General features: G+C 43.3%; 1 protein-coding gene across 4 annotated transcripts in view; it reads left to right on the top strand.

Moving 5' to 3' along the window:
* The window catches only part of DENND1A (DENN domain containing 1A), a 542,621-nt gene that overhangs the window by 337,327 nt on the left and 182,251 nt on the right, over positions 1–23,043 (top strand). For all 4 annotated transcript variants that reach the window (XM_061199955.1, XM_061199952.1, XM_061199953.1 and 1 more), the window contains exon 11: positions 2,468–2,513. In XM_061199955.1, the coding sequence (XP_061055938.1) occupies positions 2,468–2,513 (46 nt within the window). The remainder of the gene's footprint in view (positions 1–2,467; positions 2,514–23,043) is intronic.

The following is a 23,043-nucleotide window of genomic DNA, read 5'->3' on the forward strand; positions in this document are numbered from 1 at the left end:
GCCTACCTAATGGTACCTGAAGAGTGAGTCTCACTTTGTCCCTTTCTACATCTGCCATCACTTCTAAGACTCCTTTTTACTCTCTTTCATTGATTTTTATTGCAGGACAAAAGGGCATGGCATTAAAACCTACATATTTAAAATTCTAGAAATTTTTTTTTTCAGATAAGAGCCTATAATCTCAGATAAGAGCCTAAATTATACAGAGGCTTTTGCTGTAGGTATTTATTTTTACCTTTTTCTCACAGTTGTTTGAATGTCCTTTTCTATACATTAATTCATTTGTTGGAATTTCAGTTCTGAAATTCTAATTAAAACTCAGGGTCATTTGTCACTTGCATGACAGTGCTGGTAGGAGCTGGGAAAGTTTATAAGATTTGGTTAAATATTATGGATTTGAGTTTTCTCCCTTCTATGTGTTTGGCTGTACTTCTGGGCACATTAATAAGTGGCCATTTTTCTGGAATTCTGCACTCTTCCTGCTTCCTTTCATTACATTAGGCAAGGTTCCACTAGATGAGGCATTTGCAGTCTTAAGACTTCCTGCCAGGGTTCAGACTTTGTATTTTTGACATTGAAGCTGTCGTGTTCCTGAAGCTACTTAATTAGAAACACATTCATTTCAGTGTACACTGGAGAAAGCTTGGACAGCAACGCCAGGCACACTGGGAAGTTTGAGCATTTGTGTAGCTGGCAGCTAAACTAATGGTTTACAGTTTAAGGGGAAAAAATATCGTAGGACATTTCCTTGCCCCTAGAAGCGAAGGGAAGCTGAATGTGCACAGCAGATACCTTTTTTTAAAAGGAGAGAAGAAGAAGAAAGGAAAGACAACTCCACTTTCACTGCAGTTTTGTGTCTAATTCTTTCTTTGGCTATTATCAAATACAAAAGTCTTCTAGAAGAATAGTTCCCAAACTGTGCTGCTAATATTCAAGACTGGTTTACAGGCTCCCAAGATATATTACTGCAGCAGCAGAGGTCTGTAGTAAGGAGAACATTTTATATTCTGGGGAAGGATTTTTGCTTGAAGAATTTTATTTGTTGAATGGTAATGAGGGAATTGTGCTCTTTCTTATTTTTAAATGTTTGAGCAATTTTAAAATGCACATATGATGTTTAAAAAACCTTCGTTGCCCATCCATTGCTTTCAGGATAAAGCCTAAACTCCTCAGCATTCTGTGGAAAGCAAACCTCTCCTTTTTCATTTCTTACCACTCCTCGTTTCCCTACCCTGTCCCCAAGAAAGCCACCCTCCTAGGTCCACTTCCATGCCACCAGCTGCCCCGGAGGAAAGGTACCTGGGCACCTCAAGTCTGAGCCAGGTATCTTTCCACTGGGCTCATAAAATACCTTTTTGCACCTTTCTCAGGATGTGTCCCATGCTGGAGAGACAGATGGAAACATTGTCAATGTCTCGCTTCCTCTCTACTCCTTGACCTCCCTACCTGCAGGAAAAACACTGGGTGGGAGGCGGGCCTGGGGATTTTAGGTCCAATATTACAAAGTCAGTGTGGCACAGAGGAAGAAGGTTTGGAGTCAAATCCTAGGGTTGCCGCTTGTTTTATGGCATTAGAGAAGTGATTTAAGCTCTCTGGGCCTATTTCCTCCTCTGTAAAATGGGTATAATACCTACCTTGTGAGGTTGTGTGGGTTAGGAAAGATGAATTTCAAGTTCCTTGTATAATGGCTAGCCCATTTGTCGTTGGTAAGTAGCATCATAATGATAATGTATGTGTGTGCCCCTGAAACCAAAGGAAGTCAATCCATAATGCCCAGGTTTTAAAGCCCCTGGAGTCGGGTTCTCATCTCCTGCTCAGTCACTAACTAAGGGAACCCATTGCTCTGGGAATGAAGCAGTTGGAAGGGGCTTTTTGAATTACAGTGTCATCAGATGGCATGTGTGCAATTGGGGTGGAGATGCTTGCTGGCTTTGATGCACTTTGTCCAATCAGAATGGAGTTAGATCACATCTCTTGATGGCAGGAGGAAACAGCAAATAAAAAATCATTCCTCTTTGAAGCACATCATGCCCTCCGTCTGACATTGTTAACTGCTTTTTCTGTTGTAATCATGGCAACAGTGGTTCCCATTTGTACCAGAAACTGTACTAATCACTCGACGTGTATTTTCTCATTCTGATAGCAAGCTGCCAGTTAGATTCCAAAGTGCCATTTTAAAGATAAGGCAACTGAGGCTATGCAATCGCATGGCTGCTATTTAGGGACTAACGCCAGGGTCAGTGCTCTTCCCGCCACCCATGCTTTTAAGGCTGCCCGCATTTTGAAATTCTGCCGAAGTTTCTAAGCTTGGGAACAAAATGTCACATTAGGATTTTTGTTGTGAAAGGAAATGTAACTGTGCATACGTTTATTAAAACAGTTTTTCTCCAAATAGTGAACCATCTGTAATTTTCTGTCAGAAGCAACAGACATTAAAGCAGCTGTGTGTCTCTGTTTCTCTTCACAGTGCTCCCATGCCCTACCTCATAGGAATCCATTTAAGTTTAATGGAGGTAAGTTGGCTCCTCTCCTCCCCAGATATCTCTACTTGCGGTTGTGTTTTGCTATGTGGCAGTGGAAAAGATGCAGTCTCTGGATTCACAGCTCTACACACGGGAGCGTGTCAGAGCAACACCTCATGCACAGAGCTGAGCGTTCAGCTTAGACCCTTTCCACTGGGCTCCTGTTTCCAGTGTTTTTCCACTTTGTTTGGAGATTGTCAATTTTCATGGGTGAGGGAGTGAGGTTCAAAGAGGCAGGAGGAAAGGGTTCTTTAAGGGTTTGAACGAGGGAAGGGAAATGATTCACTTTTCAAAATGATGTTTATTCTAAAACACTGCAACAATATTATATTACATTTTTTCTCTGTAGAAAATGTGGTATAGGAAATATACAGAAGTATAAATAGGAAAATTAAAATTATCCACAATACCATTATTCCAGATTCAACCACTGTTAGCATTTTATTTTTCTTCATCCTCGTCTTTATTCTGTGAATATATATTTTGTATAAATGTACTTCACTGATATGGTATAGAATTTTATGTCTTTATTTCATTTAATATTATGGCATGGGGATTTCTACATGTTTTTGTCTACTCTCAGTAATAATTTTTAATTTGCTACCGGTCCTTCCACTGTTTGGATATGCCACAACTTAGCCATTTTCCTATTACTGTTGGACACTTAACGCTGTTTATAATTTTTCACTATTATAAATAGCATTTCAGTGAACATCTTTATGCATAAGGCTTAATCTGCATCTTGACTTACTTCCTTAGTGTAGAACCCCTAAAGTAGAAATGCTTGGTCAAAGCTATGAATCTAAGGCCAGATTGCTTTCTGCATGGCTGTACTGGTTAGATAGCAATTCTTTTAAAGGACTTTTCTGTGCTTTTGTAAGTGCCACTGGTTTGTAGACATGAACCCTAGGCTTTTCCCTCCTCAGGAGAGAGCTGAAATTTGCACTAGAGCAAAATGGGGCAGGAGGTAGGGGACTTGCCTGTTTTGCACAGGAGATAAGCTCTCAGAGGGAAAAGCTAAAGCCATGTCCGTCTGTGATGATGCTTTGCATGTCTTAAAGGAAGTGCTACTTCTCTTCTTCTGTTGCCTTCATTTCACGTCGACGAGGACCACCTGCTTCTTCACTGTTGCACACTGTGCTATTGTGCTTACGAAAATGAAACAAGTTGGTTATCGAAAAACCTGTTTGTTTGACATTGAGAATCTTGATCAAAATAGACCACAGAAATCTGCTCAAATTTCTAATTTGACAGGACGGCCATGTGGCTCCTACATTCTGTTAACAGTTCCTCCTTGTCATCACCCAGCCCTGAGCACATACAGTACACAGTTTATGGACTATCTTGGATGGTGTATTTAGATCAGCTTGAAGAGATTTCTTCTGTGTTTTACCTTTGTTTGTCAAGTTTGGGGGTGTATTCAAAGCTCCTGTGTGAAAAATTGAAAGTGAGTACTTGCTAATAGAACTTTCATGTCAATTGTTGTACAGTTGGAAACTCTAATCTAAAGACCATTTGGTCTCTCGGCATCCACAGCTCTTTCCTGCCTCTTCTGCCTTCCAGGCTGTTCCAGCACGGGTTTTTTCAGACTCCTTTTCACAGCCCTTTACCTTGAGCATTGTCCAGGATTCTAGTCTTGGCTTGCTTTTCTTTTCTATATGCCCTCTGGCCATCTTTTTTAAGGCTTTTTGCTTTTGCCACCAAGGTAATGTCAGTGACTCACGACTGTGATTCTAACACTGGCATGCCTCTCTCTGAACTTAAGGCCCAGAGTTGCAAATACCAGTTGAAGGTCACCAAGATGTACTGTCGATGTCTCAAACTCAGTCTCCCCCAAACCCCTTATTATCTGTACACACACACCCGTCAAGTTACTCCACTCCCCTTCCGCTGTTCCCGGTCCCTGTGAGTGGCACCACTGCCTGAAAAGGCACCAAAGTGGGTCACGCTGAGCATGGCTGAGTGTCCTCTTTCTCTTTTCTTTCTCTCTAAATAGTCACCAAGTCTCTGACATGTCTCTCGCCCTGTTCCTTCCTCGCTGCCTTCGTTGACATTTTACCTTGCTTTCTTAGATTTTTGCAAAGTCTTATTCGTTCATTCGAGAAGCAATATCAAGGCCTCTTATTTTCCAAACATTTTGCTAGGTCATGGAGGTATGACGATGAGTATGAAATTCAGTCCCTGGTTCCAGCATTTAGGGGTTGCCTTCTGCCTGGTCACTCTGCCTTTAATAGCCTGCCTTCCAGCCTCCTCTGCCCTACCCCCGAGTTCTGCTCAGTCTCCCTGCTGCTGTCAAACCTTCTGTCCTCTCACTGTCCCTTGTTAGCCAGTGCTCTGGCTGGTCTCTAAAACACCCCCATCCCCACGCCCCTGCGTGGCTAAACCTTCTCTTCCCCAGCTGTTTGAGGAAGTCCTCCCGTTGGCCGTTGTCTTTGCTTACTGTACCTCTTGCTCAGGATGACAGCTGTTTGCTTCCCTGTCCTCTCCATCAGCCCTAGGAGCAGGAGCTCTTTGGGAACAAGGACTAGGCTTCATTCACTGTGGTGTCCTCAGCACCTCGCAGGATGCCCAGCAGGTGCTTTCTGAAAAGAAGGATTGAGTGAGTGCTTGGAAAGCTGGAATTTGGAACACATTTAGAGCCCACCAGTAGGCATTGCTGTTGTCAGGGAACCCAGCACCATAATTTTACTTAAAGGTGGAGGGAGTAAATTTTTTTACTTTTTATGTGATTGTAAGTAATTTAAAACAAGGGTTTTTTGTAGTAAAACATGCAGTGCACAACAGGCATAAATTTTGAAGCTAAAACTTGAGACAGAGTTTTGCACTTAGGTGAATGGGTGCAAGTCCGCTCTCCTTGGCCTTTGAAGGGTTTTAAATGAGAAGGTTCGGGAAGCACTGGCCAAGGTAATTCTTAGCCCTGCTGATTTAAATTAGGGAGGGTTTGCCATGCTGAACTACTATGTGGTCAGCACTAAAAGAAAAACAAAAATAGTAGTTGCCCCACTCTTGAAGCCAGCTAAGACACTTTCCAAACAAAATAGTGTTTCCTGCATGTGTGAGGCAGCTGTGAACTACCAAGTCATGAAATACAGTCTCCTGATCTCCTCCCGTGGATTTCAGCCCAGACTCGGAGTGCTCCAGTCATGCTTTTTGATTGGGCTTATCTGGTTCTATTATACCTTCAAGTGAGAGAGATGGTTCCCTGAGATTTCTTCCAGGAACCATGGGCTATAATGCTTGGGGGTGGAGCTCATACCTGGGGCCAAAGGAAAGCTCTTTAGGGAAGGAGCTTGGGAAGGCCCATCTCCTCTCGCACACTAGTTTTCTTACTGGCAATTCAGCAAAAGGCTTATTTTTGACTGTCTTGTTATTTTTTCTTGAAAGCTATAGGCACCTTATTATGCCTTTGCATATGTGCCAGAATTTTTTAAACTTCAAATGAATGTGGCAGATGTTCATAAAAGTTTAGAAAAAGCTACCATAGGAAGACTTTTTAACCATTTTTATGACACTCAAATTTGTTGCACAAAAAGAAATATAAATTATAACCTACTGTTCTCATTTGAAAGAAGGTTATTTGGGGGGAGGATCTAATTCTAGCCTTCAAGCTCTTACAGGCTGTCCTGTTTGTTAAGTGGTGACCTAGTCACCTAGAAGAGTCCACCTTCCTTCTAAAGTGACAAGTTTCTAGCTGATCGTCATTCTTATACCTCCACTGCCTTTTTATATCCTTTCTCTCATTTAAGCAAACACTAATTTGAGGCTGATGGTAAGTTAGCAGGATAGCCAAGGGTTTTGGCATAGACCTAGTTTCTTCTTAGAGAGAATGATCATGTTAGCTGGCAGCTAGGAAACACCAAAACGCGGCCAGATTACACAGTGACTGTTTCCTTTCATTCCCTCCACCTCAGTTGAGTTCAGGAGATGCTCTGCAGCTCCTCTGCTGTGCCATGTCTGGTAGCAGGTGCCAGGTCAGTTCTGGTAGATGGGTTCCTTCTCCTTTTTGATAAATGAAGACCTTCCTTTCCAAGCCTCACAAATAATGCTTTGTGTACAGACCTCAGAGCCACATGAGGGATGCATGCAGAAGGTGTTTTGTATCATTCCTGGTGATGGAATGGTCAGGAAGGAGGAAGGAAAGGTGATAGCAGTGACACAGTGCAGACAGAGGCTCAGGTTAGACTGCAAATGAAGCTCCACCTATATACAGAGGCAGTAAAGTGTGGTGGTTAGAATGTGGGCTCTGGGTTCTGGCTCCCCTACTTCCTGCTTGTTTGATCTTGGGCAAGGTCATGGACCTCTGCACCTCTGTTTTCTCACCTGTAAAATAAGGGCCATAAAATAAGGCCATAGCTCCCCGCTATAGTATCATTGAGGGATCAAGTGAGATAATGCTTATCAGGTACCCAGCACAGTGCCTGGCACATAAAGAGTTCAACAGAGGTCAGCAACCATTGCCATTTTTATTTCCTCAGTGGCCTTAAAGCCATTTACATTGTTAAGTTGATGCCTTTGAAATTGTGTTTTAGGGACTCTTGGGTTCCAGGGATCATCATCTTCATTCCCTAGGGAAAGAATTTCACTAGAATTGGCTTGTGCCTGCGCTGTTTTCTTCTGGTTGACAATGCTGGGGGCACTGTGTCAGGGATGGGAGTGGCACTTTTAAGGAACTTGATAAATGCACTTCCAGTTCCCTGCTTGACCACTCCCCTGCAGTAGTAATTTCAGGTGTGGTACTTTGTCTCTGTATCTTACTTTCTTCATCTATAGGAGTGGTTAGTCCCCATCTCTTAAGATTGTGGTAAAGATTAAATAAATGAGTCCTGTATATGTCCAGCATATCCCAGTGTCTGGCCTGTGGTCGGTACACAATACACATCTCCTTCTATAGTAATGTTTTGGTAGCCTTCTGTGTACCAGGCATTGTATCACACTAGGGGTTCTATATAAAATGGTGAATGTGACATAATCTGTGCCTTCAGAGTTCTGTCTAGAACATATGCAGACAAGGAGAAAGTAATTGCAGGGAATTTGAGAGGCTATAGGCTCTGGTAGGGAAGACAGTGAACTGAGCCTTGTGGGCTCTGCTTCTCAGAGGAGAGGAATGCCTAAATGGAAACCTAGCAGATAAATTTGAGTTCCACCAGGAGGACAGGGAACAGCATCTACAAAGACTTACGGTGTAGACCGTGGTGTTTCCCAGGAAGTATGAGCAGTTCAGTGTCTGACAGGAGCGCGGGGCTAAAGGGGGAGAGGAGCACGGAGGCAGGCAGGCAAGCGCCAGGCCATCCAGGGCCTTGTAAGCCGTGTTAAAGAGTTTCAACTTTATAGGGCAATGGAGAGCCACTGAAGGGTGTAAATAGGGGAGGGTCAGGCCTCCTCCTCCTGGGCCGTTAGAAACACGGTCCTTCCATATAAAATGCTTCGAAACTGCTTAACCATGTTAATAAAGTAAATTGTTGTTTGTAAGGATCAAGGTAATTCTTAAGTAAATTACACACCACAACCATGTACATAAAATTCAGATGTGTTAGCGTCCCAAACCCAAGCTTCCGAATGGTTTCCTTGCTACCAAACTACCAAACTGTGGCAGAGGTGTTTGTAGTGATGACTTACTTTGAGGTTTCAAGCACCATTTTTACTAGATTTTTGTTTCCTCTCTGTTTCCAAGTACTTTTTATGAATTAGATAATCTTTTTACAGTGCAGTTTGAGAGGATAAATTTAGGTTATATACTAAGTGCTAAGTTCCAGGCAGTAGGAACAGGGGAGTGAGACCCAGGTACCAAGTTCACAGGCCTCTACCTACCTCTCCCACCAATGCAATTTCAAGAGACATGTGATGGGAGCATGAGAAGACAGGCCCAGCTCACAGCTTTCCTCTCTTCCTCACCATCCTTCATGTAGGAAGGCTTAGCTGGAGCGCCTGGAAGCCTGCTTTTACAAATGCACCAAGTGCTTGGGGCAGCGCTGAGCCACCACTCCAGGGGCACATCCCTGTCTACACTGAAGCACCTCTCCGTCTCTGGGATCCAGAGGCCATATTTGTCTGTGTCTGCAGTGGTTTAACTGTGGAGCTTTTACACAAAATAACAGCATTGACTTATTTATAGACAAAGAAAAATAACTTTTTTTTTTCCCTTTACCTCTCAAAGAACCTGAATTGCTGTCAACTGAACTGGTGCCATTTTAACTAGTTTTTTCTTTTCATTTTTCTCTGGCATAGGAAGTCTTTAATCCCTTGTTCATTTTTTTATGTTTATTTTTTTAAAGTTTCATGGTCAGTGTAGAAGAGTGTTTCTTGTTTACCATTGTACCATTTTGCTTCTTCACAGGACTCCACAGGTAGACAGTATAAGATGTAGTTTGCCCTTGTTAATACTGTGATTCATGCAAAACTCTCAGCCATAATTATATGCAGGTATAGGTGGTGACTTGTGCATGTGCTCTCACGAGAACTGAGAAACTCCATGTGAGATCTCTTTGTTAGTGATAAGTAATCAAAGTCCTGCTTTGTAAGAAGGTGATATTTGCATGAAAAATTCCACCTGGTAGTTTCAGTCATAGGTTCATGGGAAGAGATTTAGCAAGAAAGGGAGAGGGTTGGGAAGAAACTGCCGTCCCTCTTCTGTGTCCTTGTTCAATGCCAGACACAGTGCCCGGTGCTGTACCTGTTCTCACTTTTGCACATCCTAAGAATCTCTCTGCCAAGGAGGAGACATCCATATTTGCAAATGGGGAAGCTGAGGCTCAGAGAGAGAGAGTAATTTGCATCTGGTCCCTCTGCTGTGCTGGGTTTGTCAGACCCCAGAGCCCCTGGATCAGGCTGTGTGGGTTACGCCTAACCCTGCCGCAGTCCCGGCAGAGGTTCCCAGGACCTTTGCCTGAGCTCTTCCTTCTCGGCGCGGCCTCCAGGCCATGCCCTGAGCACTGTGGTGAGGGGACGGAGGGCTCACGTCTGGCAGCCTCATATTTCTCCAGAGGAAAGCTCTGAGTACACTTGCGCCTGGGGCTGGGTTACTGAGCCTCTCCGCGGCTCCATTCTCTCATCAGAGAAACTAAGGTAATATTATCCATCTCAGAGAGTTGTGAGAACTAACTGATATAATGGATGTGAAGAGCTTTTTAAAAAACTCTACCAAACATCATTCTTCATAGTGAGTAGTAAAAACAAGAGGCAAAGTTTAGATCAATGAAACCCTGACGCTTGCTTAATTATATAAAGAGAAAAGTAATTGGACAGTAGCTTGGTCTTGCTGGAATTTCCTTAGCGTGCTGTTGTCAAGTGATATCATCACATGTGAATCTGTCACATCCAGTGCATTCAGAGTGAAAATTCAGCAGCTCTGTTCAACTTAGGGCCTGAAGAATGTTCTGGATTTCACCTGATGGATTTCCCCTGGAAGCTCTCTCCTCCTCATGTGGCGTCTGCTTTTAAAATGAGTGTGGTTCTTAAATGCCACTTATCCTAATGTTGGAATTAGTTAATATGAAACAACTTAAAGCCCTAGTAGTAATTTATGTTATCAAAGGGAACAAGTACTTCTGGCTGATTTAAGTATCTCTTGCAGTCAGTACATTTTCAGTCTAATTTGTCATGACTGAAATGTTCTCTTGTGAGATGAGATAGCCCTCTGTTATAGATTAGAAAAATTGAGTAATTTATGAGGGAGAATCCCAGTAGAAAATGTGAAACCATCATTGATGCTTTTGTTTTCCAGTTTTCCTATCATCACTTAGCCAGTCAATTTAGCAACGTTAAAACTGACTTCAAAGAAGACCCAAAGTTTCTAAATTGTTACTAAGAGAAGCTTAAACTAACCAAATTCCTGTCAGGTTAACACAAGGAGCAGCATACAGGAGGCTGTGGAGCAGAGTGGAAAGAACTCTTGAGCTCTAGAGTTGTGGGGACCTGGATTCCAATTCCAGCTCCACCACCACTAGAAGACTTTAAACAAGCTCCTTTGTTTAAAGAAGAAATCAGTTTAGCAGGGGGAAAGGTACGGTTACTACATCTCACAGTTCGACCACTCTGTACAAAACTACTATTATGTTATCCTCTGAAGAGATGCCTATTGGAAATATTTAATAATAATATCAACCATTGAATGAGCTTCTACCAATACACATGGCACTTGAGCTATATAATTTTTAATTGTCACGCCTTTGTGAGGGGTGCTCCTGTTTTGCAGATGGGGATATAAAGGTGTCTCTTTGAGCTTCAGACTCCTTGGATAGATTCTCCACTTCATAGGAGTTTTTTAATGAGGAGTAAATGAGAAAATTGGTACCTGACACGTTGTAGGCGCCAAGTAAATGGAAGTGATTATCAGTATTATGTGTGTGTAGAACTGGTAAATTTTCTTTAAAATAAGCTGAGACATCTACCTAAAATTGGCTCTGCCCTTTTTTTCAGCCTCCTTTTGTAGTTTTTATTGAATGACTTTTTCTAAATCAACATTAGCTTAAAGGCACTCTCAACTGAATACAGCCACATGGGACTGGTGACTTCTTTTCATAAACTCCTTGCAAGTGATTAGGGGCGGGGCCGTTGTGGGCTCTCAGAGACCAGCAGCATGATGATTGAAAAGCGGCGCCCTTGGCCTAGTCAAATCCCACTTGGAATCAGGGCACATGTGGTTTTGTTTAACACCATGCTCAGCAGACTCATGGTACAGGTTTGTGACCATGAGACATTTGTTGTTGATATGTGAGGTCACCACAGTAGGGGTGTTTGTCAACCAAATTAAACTTCCTCTTAATGACCTAAAATAATTGATTCGGAAGGCCTTTAAATGGGCCGTGGCAATGTGTAAGCAAGCTGAAATCTGGCATTTTCTGCACAAATTATTGCATGTTGTTGTTTTGTTTTGTTTGTTTTGCTTTTGTTGGGAAAAATGTGGATGGACCAAGGGCTGAGAAGGCAGGCAGTGATCCTGAGTTTGAATCCCAGCTCCACTATTTGTCCCTCTGTAACTTGGGCAAGTCACTGAGCATCTGTGCGTGTATGCCTTAACATCTCCATCTGCAAAATGGGGTCACCTGCCTCAAAGTGATGACAATTAGAAATAATATGGCTAAAGTTCCGTGCACATTAGTAGGCCCTCACGCAATGGTAGCTATTATTATTAATAAAGTATTTCCAACAGGCATCTCTGAAGAAGAGAGCTTACTAATAATTTTATACAAAGTGGTCAAACTGTGATATAGTAACTATTCCTTTTTTTTCCCTTTACTAAACTGATTTCTCCATAAACTGCTCTCTGTGCTAAACTTAAACATCCATAGAGAAAAGTGTGACTAAAATTGGAGCCTATAAACCTCTCTCTACATACTGTCTGATTCTCAGCTGATTTCAAAATGAATTTAAAGTTGAATATTTAAAATATATGCCATTTAGGCTACAAAAGAAGTGGGTTTTTTCTTTGCCCATTGGGTTCAGACATTTATGACCTAAGCTCAGGCCATTGCAGGTAAGGAATGGGACCACCGTACTATTTTTGTTTAGAAACAAAGGCATGGGCTCAGGGCTTTTCCTAAGTATGATCAACAGTGGCAATTAAGTTGGACGTTATCAACATCCCACAGAATGGTTTATGTGCCCTGCCTAAAATCCTTTCCTCCATAAACCCAAATATCTGACAAAATTAAAAGCTTCAGACTGGGGCTACCAAGACTCCTGGACACGTCCTTAACCAAACAGAATATCTGTTAAACCCTGGTGCCTGGGAGTCAATTGTTTTAAAAGATGCAGTGGTAATAAATTTATATCCTGCCTCTTCAGCATTTTATTGAAAGTATTTTGTACTGACCGAATGGGTTAAATTATGAAGCTTGATAAGTACATATGCACATTACCCATCCTTAGCTTTAGAAGAAAAAAAAAGGAAGAAAAAGATAGCTATGATTTTGGAAGTCATCCCAATTTTTAAAAATAAGAGAATTTGGACATTTTGGCATATGGGGTTTTTTAAATGAAATTTCATGGAACTGAAAACAGTCAATTTTAGGTTTCCAAAAATTGTTTTGATTTTCATTGGTATAAATTTGCTGCACATGGTTTTAGGGAAGTTCTGAGAGATGCATTTGGGACTTCGGGGTTGATTTTTTTTTTTTTTTTTTTTTTTTTTGAGATTTGCGATTTATTTTTAAAAGGTGATTTTTTTTCTAACTCAAAGTATAAATCGGAGGAGACCAGAGTTCCATTTCTAGGACAGTTTTTGGTAATGACATCGTTAAGCATTTCCAAACAACTGGACTTGGGGCTGAACTATTGGGTATCATTTCAGCACCGTTTGGACACTGCACAGCAGATCCCTCTCCCCCTCATCTCGGAGTTAGAATCTCGAGGCCAAGTGATTTGGGCCATTCCATTAGCAGCAGCTGCTGGTGATAAGCACTGTGAGAGTCACCTGTGTAGGGTCAGGCTTATTGCACATCAAGGTTCAGCAGTGTCGGAAGAGAGGGAAGATGCCCAGGAGGGGGCTCCAGGCCACCTGCTGTGTGAGGATCAAAGGGTTGAAAGGTCAGAAGGCACAGCTTCCTTAACCATATCTGTCTGTGCAATAGCTATTTCAGATTGTAAATCTTGGCGATTTCATTAAGTCCTCCTGGCTGCTACTGGGGCATTGAAATAATAAAATTTTATATCTGTTGCCTTTCCTGCCTCTGGCAGCCAGGCTGATACATTCTCTGCAAAATGGGGCATCTTTATGAAAACCTTTCCTGGAATGATCAGAGCAGCCTTAATGAAGCCTCCCTCAAATTAGGAAGTTGGGGTTCCTAGGACCTCATCCTCATGTTTTTTAAAAAGAAAAAAAAAATCACACAAACTGTTTAGCAGCCTTTGGGATTTGTGTAGCACCTCTCTTCTGAAAAGCTGGTCCCAAAATATTGCCTATTGCTAAATGCTTAATCGTACAAACAGGATGAGAGGTGAGCTTTCCCAGTGCTGCTGCTTATTAAACAGCCCCTGTTCTAATGACCACAGGGTCCTTTCTTCTGGGCAGCCCCAAGCAACTATACAGATATTACTTCCCACTCAGCAGACCTTTCGGGTGTTTTGAGAGACATGTCTCCTGAATATGATTTTCCAAATATTTTTCCTAGATCTTAAAGTTGTTATGGACCTTTAGGGCTCCTTGGCTCTCGGGCAAGACAAGTCACAGTAATGGCTGCCCCTTTACTGCCCATATGTTTAAGACCCCCTGTAGTTTGTTTGAAAAGTTAAGAGATTTTCACAATGAAGGTGCCATTTCTGAAATTTAAAGTGTTCCTTTTCACTGGGAGATAAGTTCACTCTGATTAAGTCCGTAATTCTCACTAAGCCATGTTTATGGGGGCAATAAACAATGTTTCAGCATGCTTGTTAAATTGGGTTTCCAACCTCTCCACTCTTTAAAAATTGACATTTCAAATAAAAGGCAGGTGGAGATGGGAGTCCAGGTTTGCTGTGCTTAGTGATGAATGAATGAATGATGGCAAGTGGCAGTTGTGGGGGAAGAAGGAAGGCCCTATTTTATGAGAGGGTGACTCCAAACCATTTTGGGACTAGGGAATCAACATCCCCTTAAACCCCAAGTGAAACTCTTAAATTCAAGTTTCGTTATTTCATATTGGATGGATACTATTTTTGAAATACTGCTGGACGCACTACACTCATGATTTAATTTTCACAACAAGTCTCTGCTATAGAAGTGGTGGCTTTGCTTTACAGATGATGAAATTTGGGCACAGAAAGGTTAAGTAACTTGTCCAAAGTCACACAGCTAATAATTAGCAGGACCAGGATTCAAACCCAGTTATTTTGTTGTCTGAAGTATTTTAGTGTGTACAAAAAATAATAATAATAATAATACTGGCCCTGCCTTTAGGGTCTTTTTGTTATTATATATCTAGCCTATGATAAGTCTATGTATGGAGGTTACAAAAGAAATATGTGATCTGGTCACTGTCCTCAGTATTTGCTAAACCAGGAAAGTAGACGGGGCTCCACAGAGAGGAGAAGGGGCCCAGGCTTTGGGGACTGGCAGTCCAAACAAAGCTCAAATCCTGGCTCTGTTATTACTCTGGACCTGGAACAAGAGCTTCATTTTTCTCTTCTGTGAAATGAGAATAATAATGCCTATTCCATGAGGATCAAATGAAATCAGGTATTTAAAAATATAGTGTTTTCAAACTCGATATTTTATAGATGACAGTGGTGAGTGTTATTGCAGTATATGTAAATATAGTACGGTTAAACCAGTTACTTTAAGGGAAAAGTGACAGGTACACATGAAACAATTAGAAACATCACTAATCAGGTTTTAATTGAGGACCCAAGTATGTGTTGCCCGCTGTACTTGCTTAGGACCAAAGCAGGCCGCTTGCTGTGGGAGCAGGAATAGTCAGGAAGGTTTCGTAGAAGAGCAGGGTTTTGCAGGATGGAGATAATCATGGTGATCCATGTCTGGGCCATCTTCACATCTTACCAAGTGCTCTGCCACCTCATCTCTCGTTTGCATTTTGCAGCAGTGGTGAAAGGTGTTGACACCTTCCTTGTCCTCTTTTTACACATGAGGAAACTGAATCTCTAGCAGTAGGAAAGGTGTTTCAATTTGGGGCAAAACCCCAGCAGTGTCAGGTGTGTACATGGGCTCACCCTTCCATTTCGGGGGCCAGAGTGGAGGCCAGAGTGGATGGTGGTGCTGTGTTGGGTGGACTTGTAGAGTGAGCCCCAGAGCTGGCAGAGCCAAAATCTCAGAGGGAGACTGGCTGGCACTGACTGAGCTGCTGCCCTGTGGCTGGCCCTTTATGAAGCACATGTCCTACCGTAACTCCTTTTAATCTTCTCAACAATCCTGAAGGTGGGGATCAAGACCCAGTCTCCCAGAGAAGGAAACTGATGCTAGAGGAGGCAAAGGGCCTTGCCTAAAGCTACCTGGTGAGTAAGTGAGTGAGCCAGGACACCAACCTTGGGACTCTGCAGCTCTGGGCCATGACCATCCTGAGGAGGCAGCTAGGCAAGCTCTGTGTGAATGGAGATGTTCCACCAGATTGAGATCTTTTCCACTCCATATGACTATTCCTTTTCTTATTGATTATAATTTATTGATTTATAATTTCTTATTGATTATAATTTACCCCACCCTGCCCTGCCCACACTCCCACACACAAGTAGGCCGGAAGCCCCTTGAGTTTAGAGATCATGTTTTAGTCATCCATCAGTTTGACATGACTAACCAAATGGGTGAATGAATGAATGTCCAATGTATGGATGGTCAGGAAAGGAGGGAAAGCACATTGAAGAAATAGCCCCTTTGCTGACCTGGATTGAAAATCTCTGGACCTGTTAATGAGAGTCAGTGCTTACTACCTTGTGAGGAGTGGATTTGGCCTGACCTGTGAGGTGCTTACACCACTTCCCTCCCCTGCCAAGCTTCTGTTTCTGTTTAAAGCACACTGGGAAATTCCAGCAGTGTTTTCAGGGGTCCTCTGAACTGTCAGGCTTAGATTTTTAATTTTGCAGAGCAGGAAGGAGCAAATCAGTGACTCCTGGCTCCAAAGAAAAGCCACTACGTTTATCAACTGCTTGGCAGCTCAGTGACCTTTGCGGCCAGAGGAGGGGAAGGAAAATATCACTCTTCCCTCTGTGTGTATCTGAGATTTCAGGAGGGAATAGAGAGTTTAGACTACCTGCATATTTGCCTTTCCTCTTCTTGTCCTTTCCACTTTCCTTCTGATTTCTCTTTCCCTTCCTCCTAGGAGGCCAGCAGCTCCCCATGCTGTTCTTTGTTATGTTCTCATATACATGCGCATGCATTTGAGTACATTTGATGTGGGCTGTATAGTGGAAAGAACGTTGGCAAGGAGAACCCAGATTCAGATCCTTTCTCTCACAAACATGTGAGAACATGGGCAAACTGTTTAATCTCTTTAGCCTCAGTGTCCTCATCCATCCAATGGGTACAATATTCCATAGGAAACCCTCTCCCTTGAGAATTTTAATGGAGTCTGGACCAACCATCAAGCTACTTGCTATGTCCCTGACAAACATCTATTAAATTACAGTTGCTCAGTATGTTTGTGATGGAAACAACGTGTCAGAGCAATTAGTAAGGTGCACTGGGTAATACAGAGTTTTTGGTGTCCATCTGGGTTCAACATTAGCTCCACTGCTGCTAAGCCATAGGACTTTGGACAAGTTATTTCACCTCTCTGCCCCTGCATTTCCTTGTCTCTTCACAAGGGTGTCGTGAGGATTGCGTTAAATGGTACGGCGTGTAAGGGCTGGGCCGCAGGAGGAGCACATCAGCTAGCAGCTCTCATTTTGTTACTGTGGGCGTCAGACATGTGATGGATGCGGAGCGTGTAACACAGTTCCAGGCCGTGCAGGCCCCTGGGAAGTTAGCTGTACCTCAGCTCACACGTAACCAGGAGTATAGGCAGCCTAAGAGGTGACTGTGTGAAGGCCAGCAATAGTCGTTTAGGGTAAAGTTTAGATGGACGAACTATTAAGATGTAATTTTTGGTTTTGTTTTAACCATATTCCCTACCTTTCAAAACTTTAAAAAAAAAAACTGCCAAGAAGTCATACTTACGTGAGACATAAACTATAATGCCAGGAGCCATATTAGTGTGCCTTTTTCAGAGAGAAACGAACACTGGACTTTCTCTGAGCCAAAGCAAAGCACTCTGTGGGCTTCGTAATGCTCTGATTTAAGAGGATGATGCATCCCCTTGAAGCAAAGTGTCTTTGCAGGAAGTCGGTGTAGACCCGTCCCCTTTGCTTGGTGGTCTAGATGCTGGTGTCAGAGGTGCTGTCTCAGGTGCTGGCGTGGCCATAGGAGAGGAGACTCCTTACAGGCCTCCGGGGTCACTCCAGCAAGGAGAAGGCCTGCCTGTATAAAATGAAGAGCAAGGATTTGTGCTGGTGATGTAATCCAGGGGATCCAAAGAATGGTCAGGAGCATGTGCTGTCTCCCTGGCTGAGCACGGGCCTGCCTGTAGCCAAGACCAGTACCCTGGGCAGATGGGAACATGGCCATGTAGGTATAAAATAAATTTTTCCATTTTTTTTCTTTTTACTTAATCCTGTCACAACCCTATGTAGCACGTGGTCATAGCCCCATTTTATAGAGGAAGAAACTGAGGTTCAACTGTGTTTAAATAACCTGCCCTGGGTCCTGTAAGTAGGTCGGCATTAAAGAAGATAAAGCTCAAAGCCCAATCTGACTCCTACGCAGTTCTGCTGCTCTCCCAAAGCAGGCTGACTCAGGACTGCAAATGTCCCTCGGAAGGTACCCAATAATATTGCTGCTTTGCTCCTCACTGGAGAAGGGGACAGGACTGATTGGAGAAGCAATAGGTGTCCAGGAAGTGTCTACCTTTGCAAACAAATTTTCTGACAGTGAGATATATTCTAGATTGAATCCTTTTTATCCATAGAATTATTGCTATGTTGTTTTCATAATAGTAATAGTCAATAGCCAGTGCTTATTATATGCCAGGCACTATTCTAAGTACTATACATATATTAACTCATTTAACCACCATAACAATCCAGTGAAATCCATATTATTTGCTTTTCCTAAACATTTCACTGAAGTATGAGATTTATGGGAAAGGTACACTCATCCAAAGTATAGAGCAGGATGAGTTCTTACAAGGCAGGCATGCCATGTAACCGCCACCCGATCAAGAAACAAAATGTCACCAGCCCCCGGAAGCCCCTCTTGTGCCTCCTTGTAGTCATTCTCCCTCTGACCCAAGAGTAACCGTTATCCTGGGTGTCAGTACTATGTTAATCTCATCAGACACATGCGGAAACTGAGGCACAAAGAGGTTAAAGGGTTTGCCCAAAGTAGCACAATTATAACTGGCGGAGTTGGGATTCGGACTCGGGCAGTCTGGCTCCAGAGAGTGTGCTCATGCTCATGTCCCCGAGACATAGCCAGGAAAAAACAATAGGTTGGTGGTAGTTTTTAATGGCACAGAATCATAATAGTGGAGTCATTAGCCTTTGCCTTTGGTCTGAAAATCAGTTGTTCAAATTCGTATAGTCTTGGAACTCTAATCCTACTTTCAAATCGCAAGGCTAGAAACTCACTTTTCAGAGCCTCCCATTCATTGTACTTACTGCAATCAGGTACTGTGTCAAATTCTTTACAAGTATTATCCCACTTAAACCTCCAAACACAGCTGGACAGTAGGTAGTATTATCCCCATTTTATAGATGAGAAAACTGAGGCTCGAAAGTGAAGAACTAACTGAAGGATACTCTGTGGCAGAGGCAAGGCTTGAATCTGGCTGTCTCATTCCAGAACCCACGTCTTAAGCTACCATGGTAATGCCTATCTTACTTTCTGTGTCAACTGTGAATTAATTCTACACACATTAATCATGATAATTTTATGTGATTATTGTCACTGTCATTATTATTGTTATTCCCATCACACTTCCTTGTGCAGACTCTTACATTGGGCTTACATTGTCTATTTGGGCTCACATGGACATCTGTGCCAGGCCTGCCTCCCAGTAGAGTGAGAGGCCACAATATTTAATTCATTCTCCAATTAATGAGCCTTTGCCCTGTGTCAGGCACTGTGCTGGGCACTGGGGATGCAGAGACAAATAAGACATAGCTCTGCCCTGACGATGGTCCTGGTGAAAGGACAACAGAAAAGATTCACCGTGTGCTGGCTCATTTATTCCATGCATGCCACCTCACGGACACCCCCACAACAACTCCCATACAAGATAAGGACCCCCGTTCTCAGCTGAGGCAGCAGAGGTGGATCTGGGCCCCTGCTCCTCAAGGTCCAGGACCAGCTTCTTTCCTCCACCTCCAGCCCCTGGCTTCCTCAGCCAGGGAGACAGCACCTGCTCCTGACCATTCTTTGGATCCCCTGGATTACATCACCAGCGCAAATCCTTGCTCTTCATTTTATGACCTGGTTCTAAGTCCTGTCTTTGTCACTAGCTGCCCAATCCCCTCCCTAGATAGGCAGGGTGAGCCCCATCTGTGTAGAGGACTGGTGTGGTTTGAGCAAGTGCAGCTGATACTTTATATTTTAGCGCAGGAGTTGAGGGGACCCATTGTTTTCATACAACCAACTTTAGAAAGTAAGGTTCAGTAGAATCTTCTTGACTCGAGAAGATACACCGAAGGTACAGGGATCCTCAAGTGGACCCCACTTTTACGTAGGGTTGTATATCATGGGCATTGGATTCTATATTTATCCTAGGAGGGTATGGGTAGAAAAAAAAAGTTTTAAAAACCCTAGGCTAGACAAAAAAGGAAGGAGGCAGGGAGCCAAACACAGCTGCAAATCAGAATGTACATTGGTGATGGTTCAGGGCAGAATTACCCTATCGTGTAGCATTTGGTCACCATCATTCATGCGTTGTTATTTTTCACTGTCTGTTATGACTTTATTCTGTGTTCTGGACATAACACTAATATGTTTATCAACTCATTGTGTTGTAATTTATACACAGCAAACCATCCATTTAAAGTGTACGATTCAATGAATTCTGAGTTTTATACATTCATGAAACCACTACCAATAATGATATAGAATATTTCCATCACCCTCAAAAGACCATTCTTTTTTTTAAAAAATATTTTGTTGCAGTGTTTTGGGTTTTTTTAAATACATTTATTTATTTTATTTTATTTTTTGGCTGCTTTGGGTCTCCGTTGCTGTGCGTGGGCTTTCTCTAGTTGCGGCGAGTGGGGGCTCCTCTTCGTTGCGGTGCGCGGGCTTCTCTTTGCGGCGGCTTCTCTTGTTGCGGAGCACGGGCTCTAGGCACGCAGGCTTCAGTAGTTGTGGCTCGCGGGCTCTAGAGCGCAGGCTCAGTAGCTGTGGCGCACGGGCTTAGGTGCTCCGCGGCATGTGGGATCTTCCCGGACCAGGGCTCGAACCCGTGTCCCCTGCATTGGCAGGCAGATTCTTAACCACTGCGCCACCAGGGAAGCCCCATTCATTTTTGTTTAAATTTTATTTTATCTTGAGCTTCTCATGTGCCAATCACTAGTCTACGTGCTTTAAAAATGTTAACCCATGTAATCCTCATCACACGCATGAAATGTAAGCACTGTTTACAGAGGAGAAAACTGAGGCACAGAGAGATGAAGTGAAGTGCCCAAGTTTACACAGCTGGTGAGTGGCGGAGCTAAGTGAGAACTCAGACAGACTGGCTTCCGGATCCTGTGCGCTTCCTCTGTAGGCTCTACTGTCTCTCGTTCATTCATGCATTCATTCAGAAATTGCCTGCTGTGGGCCAAATATTGAGGTAGGAGCTGAGAATACAGAGATCTGTCTTGGTGACCCCAAGAAGCCCACAGACCAGGGAAGGAATCAAATGCCTGTATTAATGACTCTAGATTGACGTATTTTTCTGGTTGTGGGAGTAAACCATAGGCTACCATGGGGAAAGGCACACTTTCTGCTCCCGCGGGTCCTTTGGGGTAAGGTTAGCCAGACTCCACTGAGGTTCCAAGAAACATTGAGGGAGACGGGACAGATGGGCAAGAGAGCTGCTGTTGGTTGAACGCCTCTTATGGATGTCCTGGCAGTCTTGCTAACTCTTCTACGTACATTCACTTATCTAATCCTCACGACAACTCTATGAGGTGGGTACTACCGTGATCCCCATTTTACAGATGAAAACCTGGAGGATTTATGAGGTTGAGCCTGTATCCACTCAGCCACCCTGACCACCTCCCATATTCTGATTTTTCCCTTTCTTGTCCCGAAAGGCAGAGGTCAGACTAAGTCTGTCCGTGACAAAGTATAAAGGGAAAGACATTTTTGATTAATAATATTTATGGGAAGATGCCATTTTTGTGTGTTTCTCTGTGTAAGAAATGCCATTTGGAAAGCCGGTGTGCATGTCAGTATCATTTTTTTTTTTTTTTTCATTCTGAGAAAAAGCCTATAGAGTCTGGTGGGGGGAGGGTTTGCAGCTGGCAGGAGCTTTGGCATATGTTGTAACTAAAAAGAGAGGGAATGTGTTGGTGGGACGAGCTACCGGAGAGCTGTCTCGGTGTGCTGCGGTACTAGTAAGTGTTTTAATTGGGTAGGGTTTTTGGAGGACTATTTTGACATCTGCTCGTGTCTTTGCTGATTTTTCTTCACTTAGAGTAGGAAACACAAGCTGTGGATAAAATGACTTTAAAATAATTGGAAGTAAAGATATCTCTCTCAAAGTCGAATTTGAGAGGGACACTCTTTAAGAAGTGGAAAGGAAATTCTACTTCTAGGAATCCATCCTAAAGCACAAGGCTTTATGCCTACAGATTTCACAACAATATTATTGTTGTGAAAGGGGCGTGATTGGGTTTGTTTCTATGAAGTGCAACATTTTGTAGCAATTAGCAATGATCTTTACGAAGCTTTTAATGAAGTGAAATATTGCTTATATTGTAATAAGTGAGAAAATCAGAAAGAAACATTACGAATTGTTTCAACTGTGTTTTAAAAAGTAGGGATTGGGGCAGAGGGTTGTGGAAGGAAATACACTGAAACATTATCTCCAGGTAGAGGGATTAGGATAACCACAATTTTCTTCTTTGAACTTTTTTGTCTTTTCCATTTTCTTTTACATTTGTAATTTTTATGATACAAAAGACATGTCATTTTGCGTAAGAGAAAGCAAGCCCTCAGAGTGCTGGTGTAGCTGCATGCCCTATGTAGATACTTGTTCTGAAGTCTGAGCAGCTGGTTTGAGGACGTCTTCAGAAGAGTCAGACTGGGTTCAAAAGTCAACTCTGCCACTCCCTAGCTGTGTGATTTGGACCAGTTTCTTTGACCTCTCTGAGCCTCCTCCGTACCACAGAGCTGGTGATACCTCCCTCATAGCACGGTCAGGGTTAAATGCGGTCACCCAGTACTGGCCCAGTTTCCTTCTCCATCAGCACCGCCCACTCCATCCCGCAGTTTGAGGGGTTTTGTTTTGTTTTTTGCCTTTCTTCATTCCTCTTGTTTCCTTGAGCCTTTCAGGGATAGGGCACCATCCGGCCAAGCTGGCCTCCGATTCTTTCCCTGGGAACATGAGCTTCAGGAAGGCCCTTGAGTCCACGCCAGCCCCTTTGGAAGAGGCCTTACCACCAGGAGGGCAGCATTGTCCTATGAGAGGAAACTGTGCCGACCCAGCTCCTCCTGGAGCCTGGTGCACGGGCATTTTGGTTACTAAGGGGACCCTGGCCTGCTAAGTCAGAAGAAAGAGCCAGGTTTTTTCCTCTTCTTCAGCCTGCTGCCATTGTTCAAAAAGTAAACACTCCACACAGCTTAAGCGGCAAGTCCTCCAACCAGGAGTGGGAAGAAATCAAAAGCCCATTCCAGCCCAGCCGTGGAGAGCCCACAAGGGCTGGTCTGTGTCACTGGGCCCCCACTGGGAACGCAGAAACAACACCCAATTCTGGTCCAGAATCAACAGCCCTGTCGCTGGGCCTTTCAGCCCGAGGCTTCTCTCCAGTGGCCGGGCCCCTTGCCCCCATCTGTTAGGGGCTCTCTGGAGCTCTTTGGAGGTCAGAT

The sequence above is a fragment of the Eubalaena glacialis genome, chromosome 9, assembly GCF_028564815.1.
Source record: "Eubalaena glacialis isolate mEubGla1 chromosome 9, mEubGla1.1.hap2.+ XY, whole genome shotgun sequence".
Classification (NCBI taxonomy): domain Eukaryota; kingdom Metazoa; phylum Chordata; class Mammalia; order Artiodactyla; family Balaenidae; genus Eubalaena; species Eubalaena glacialis.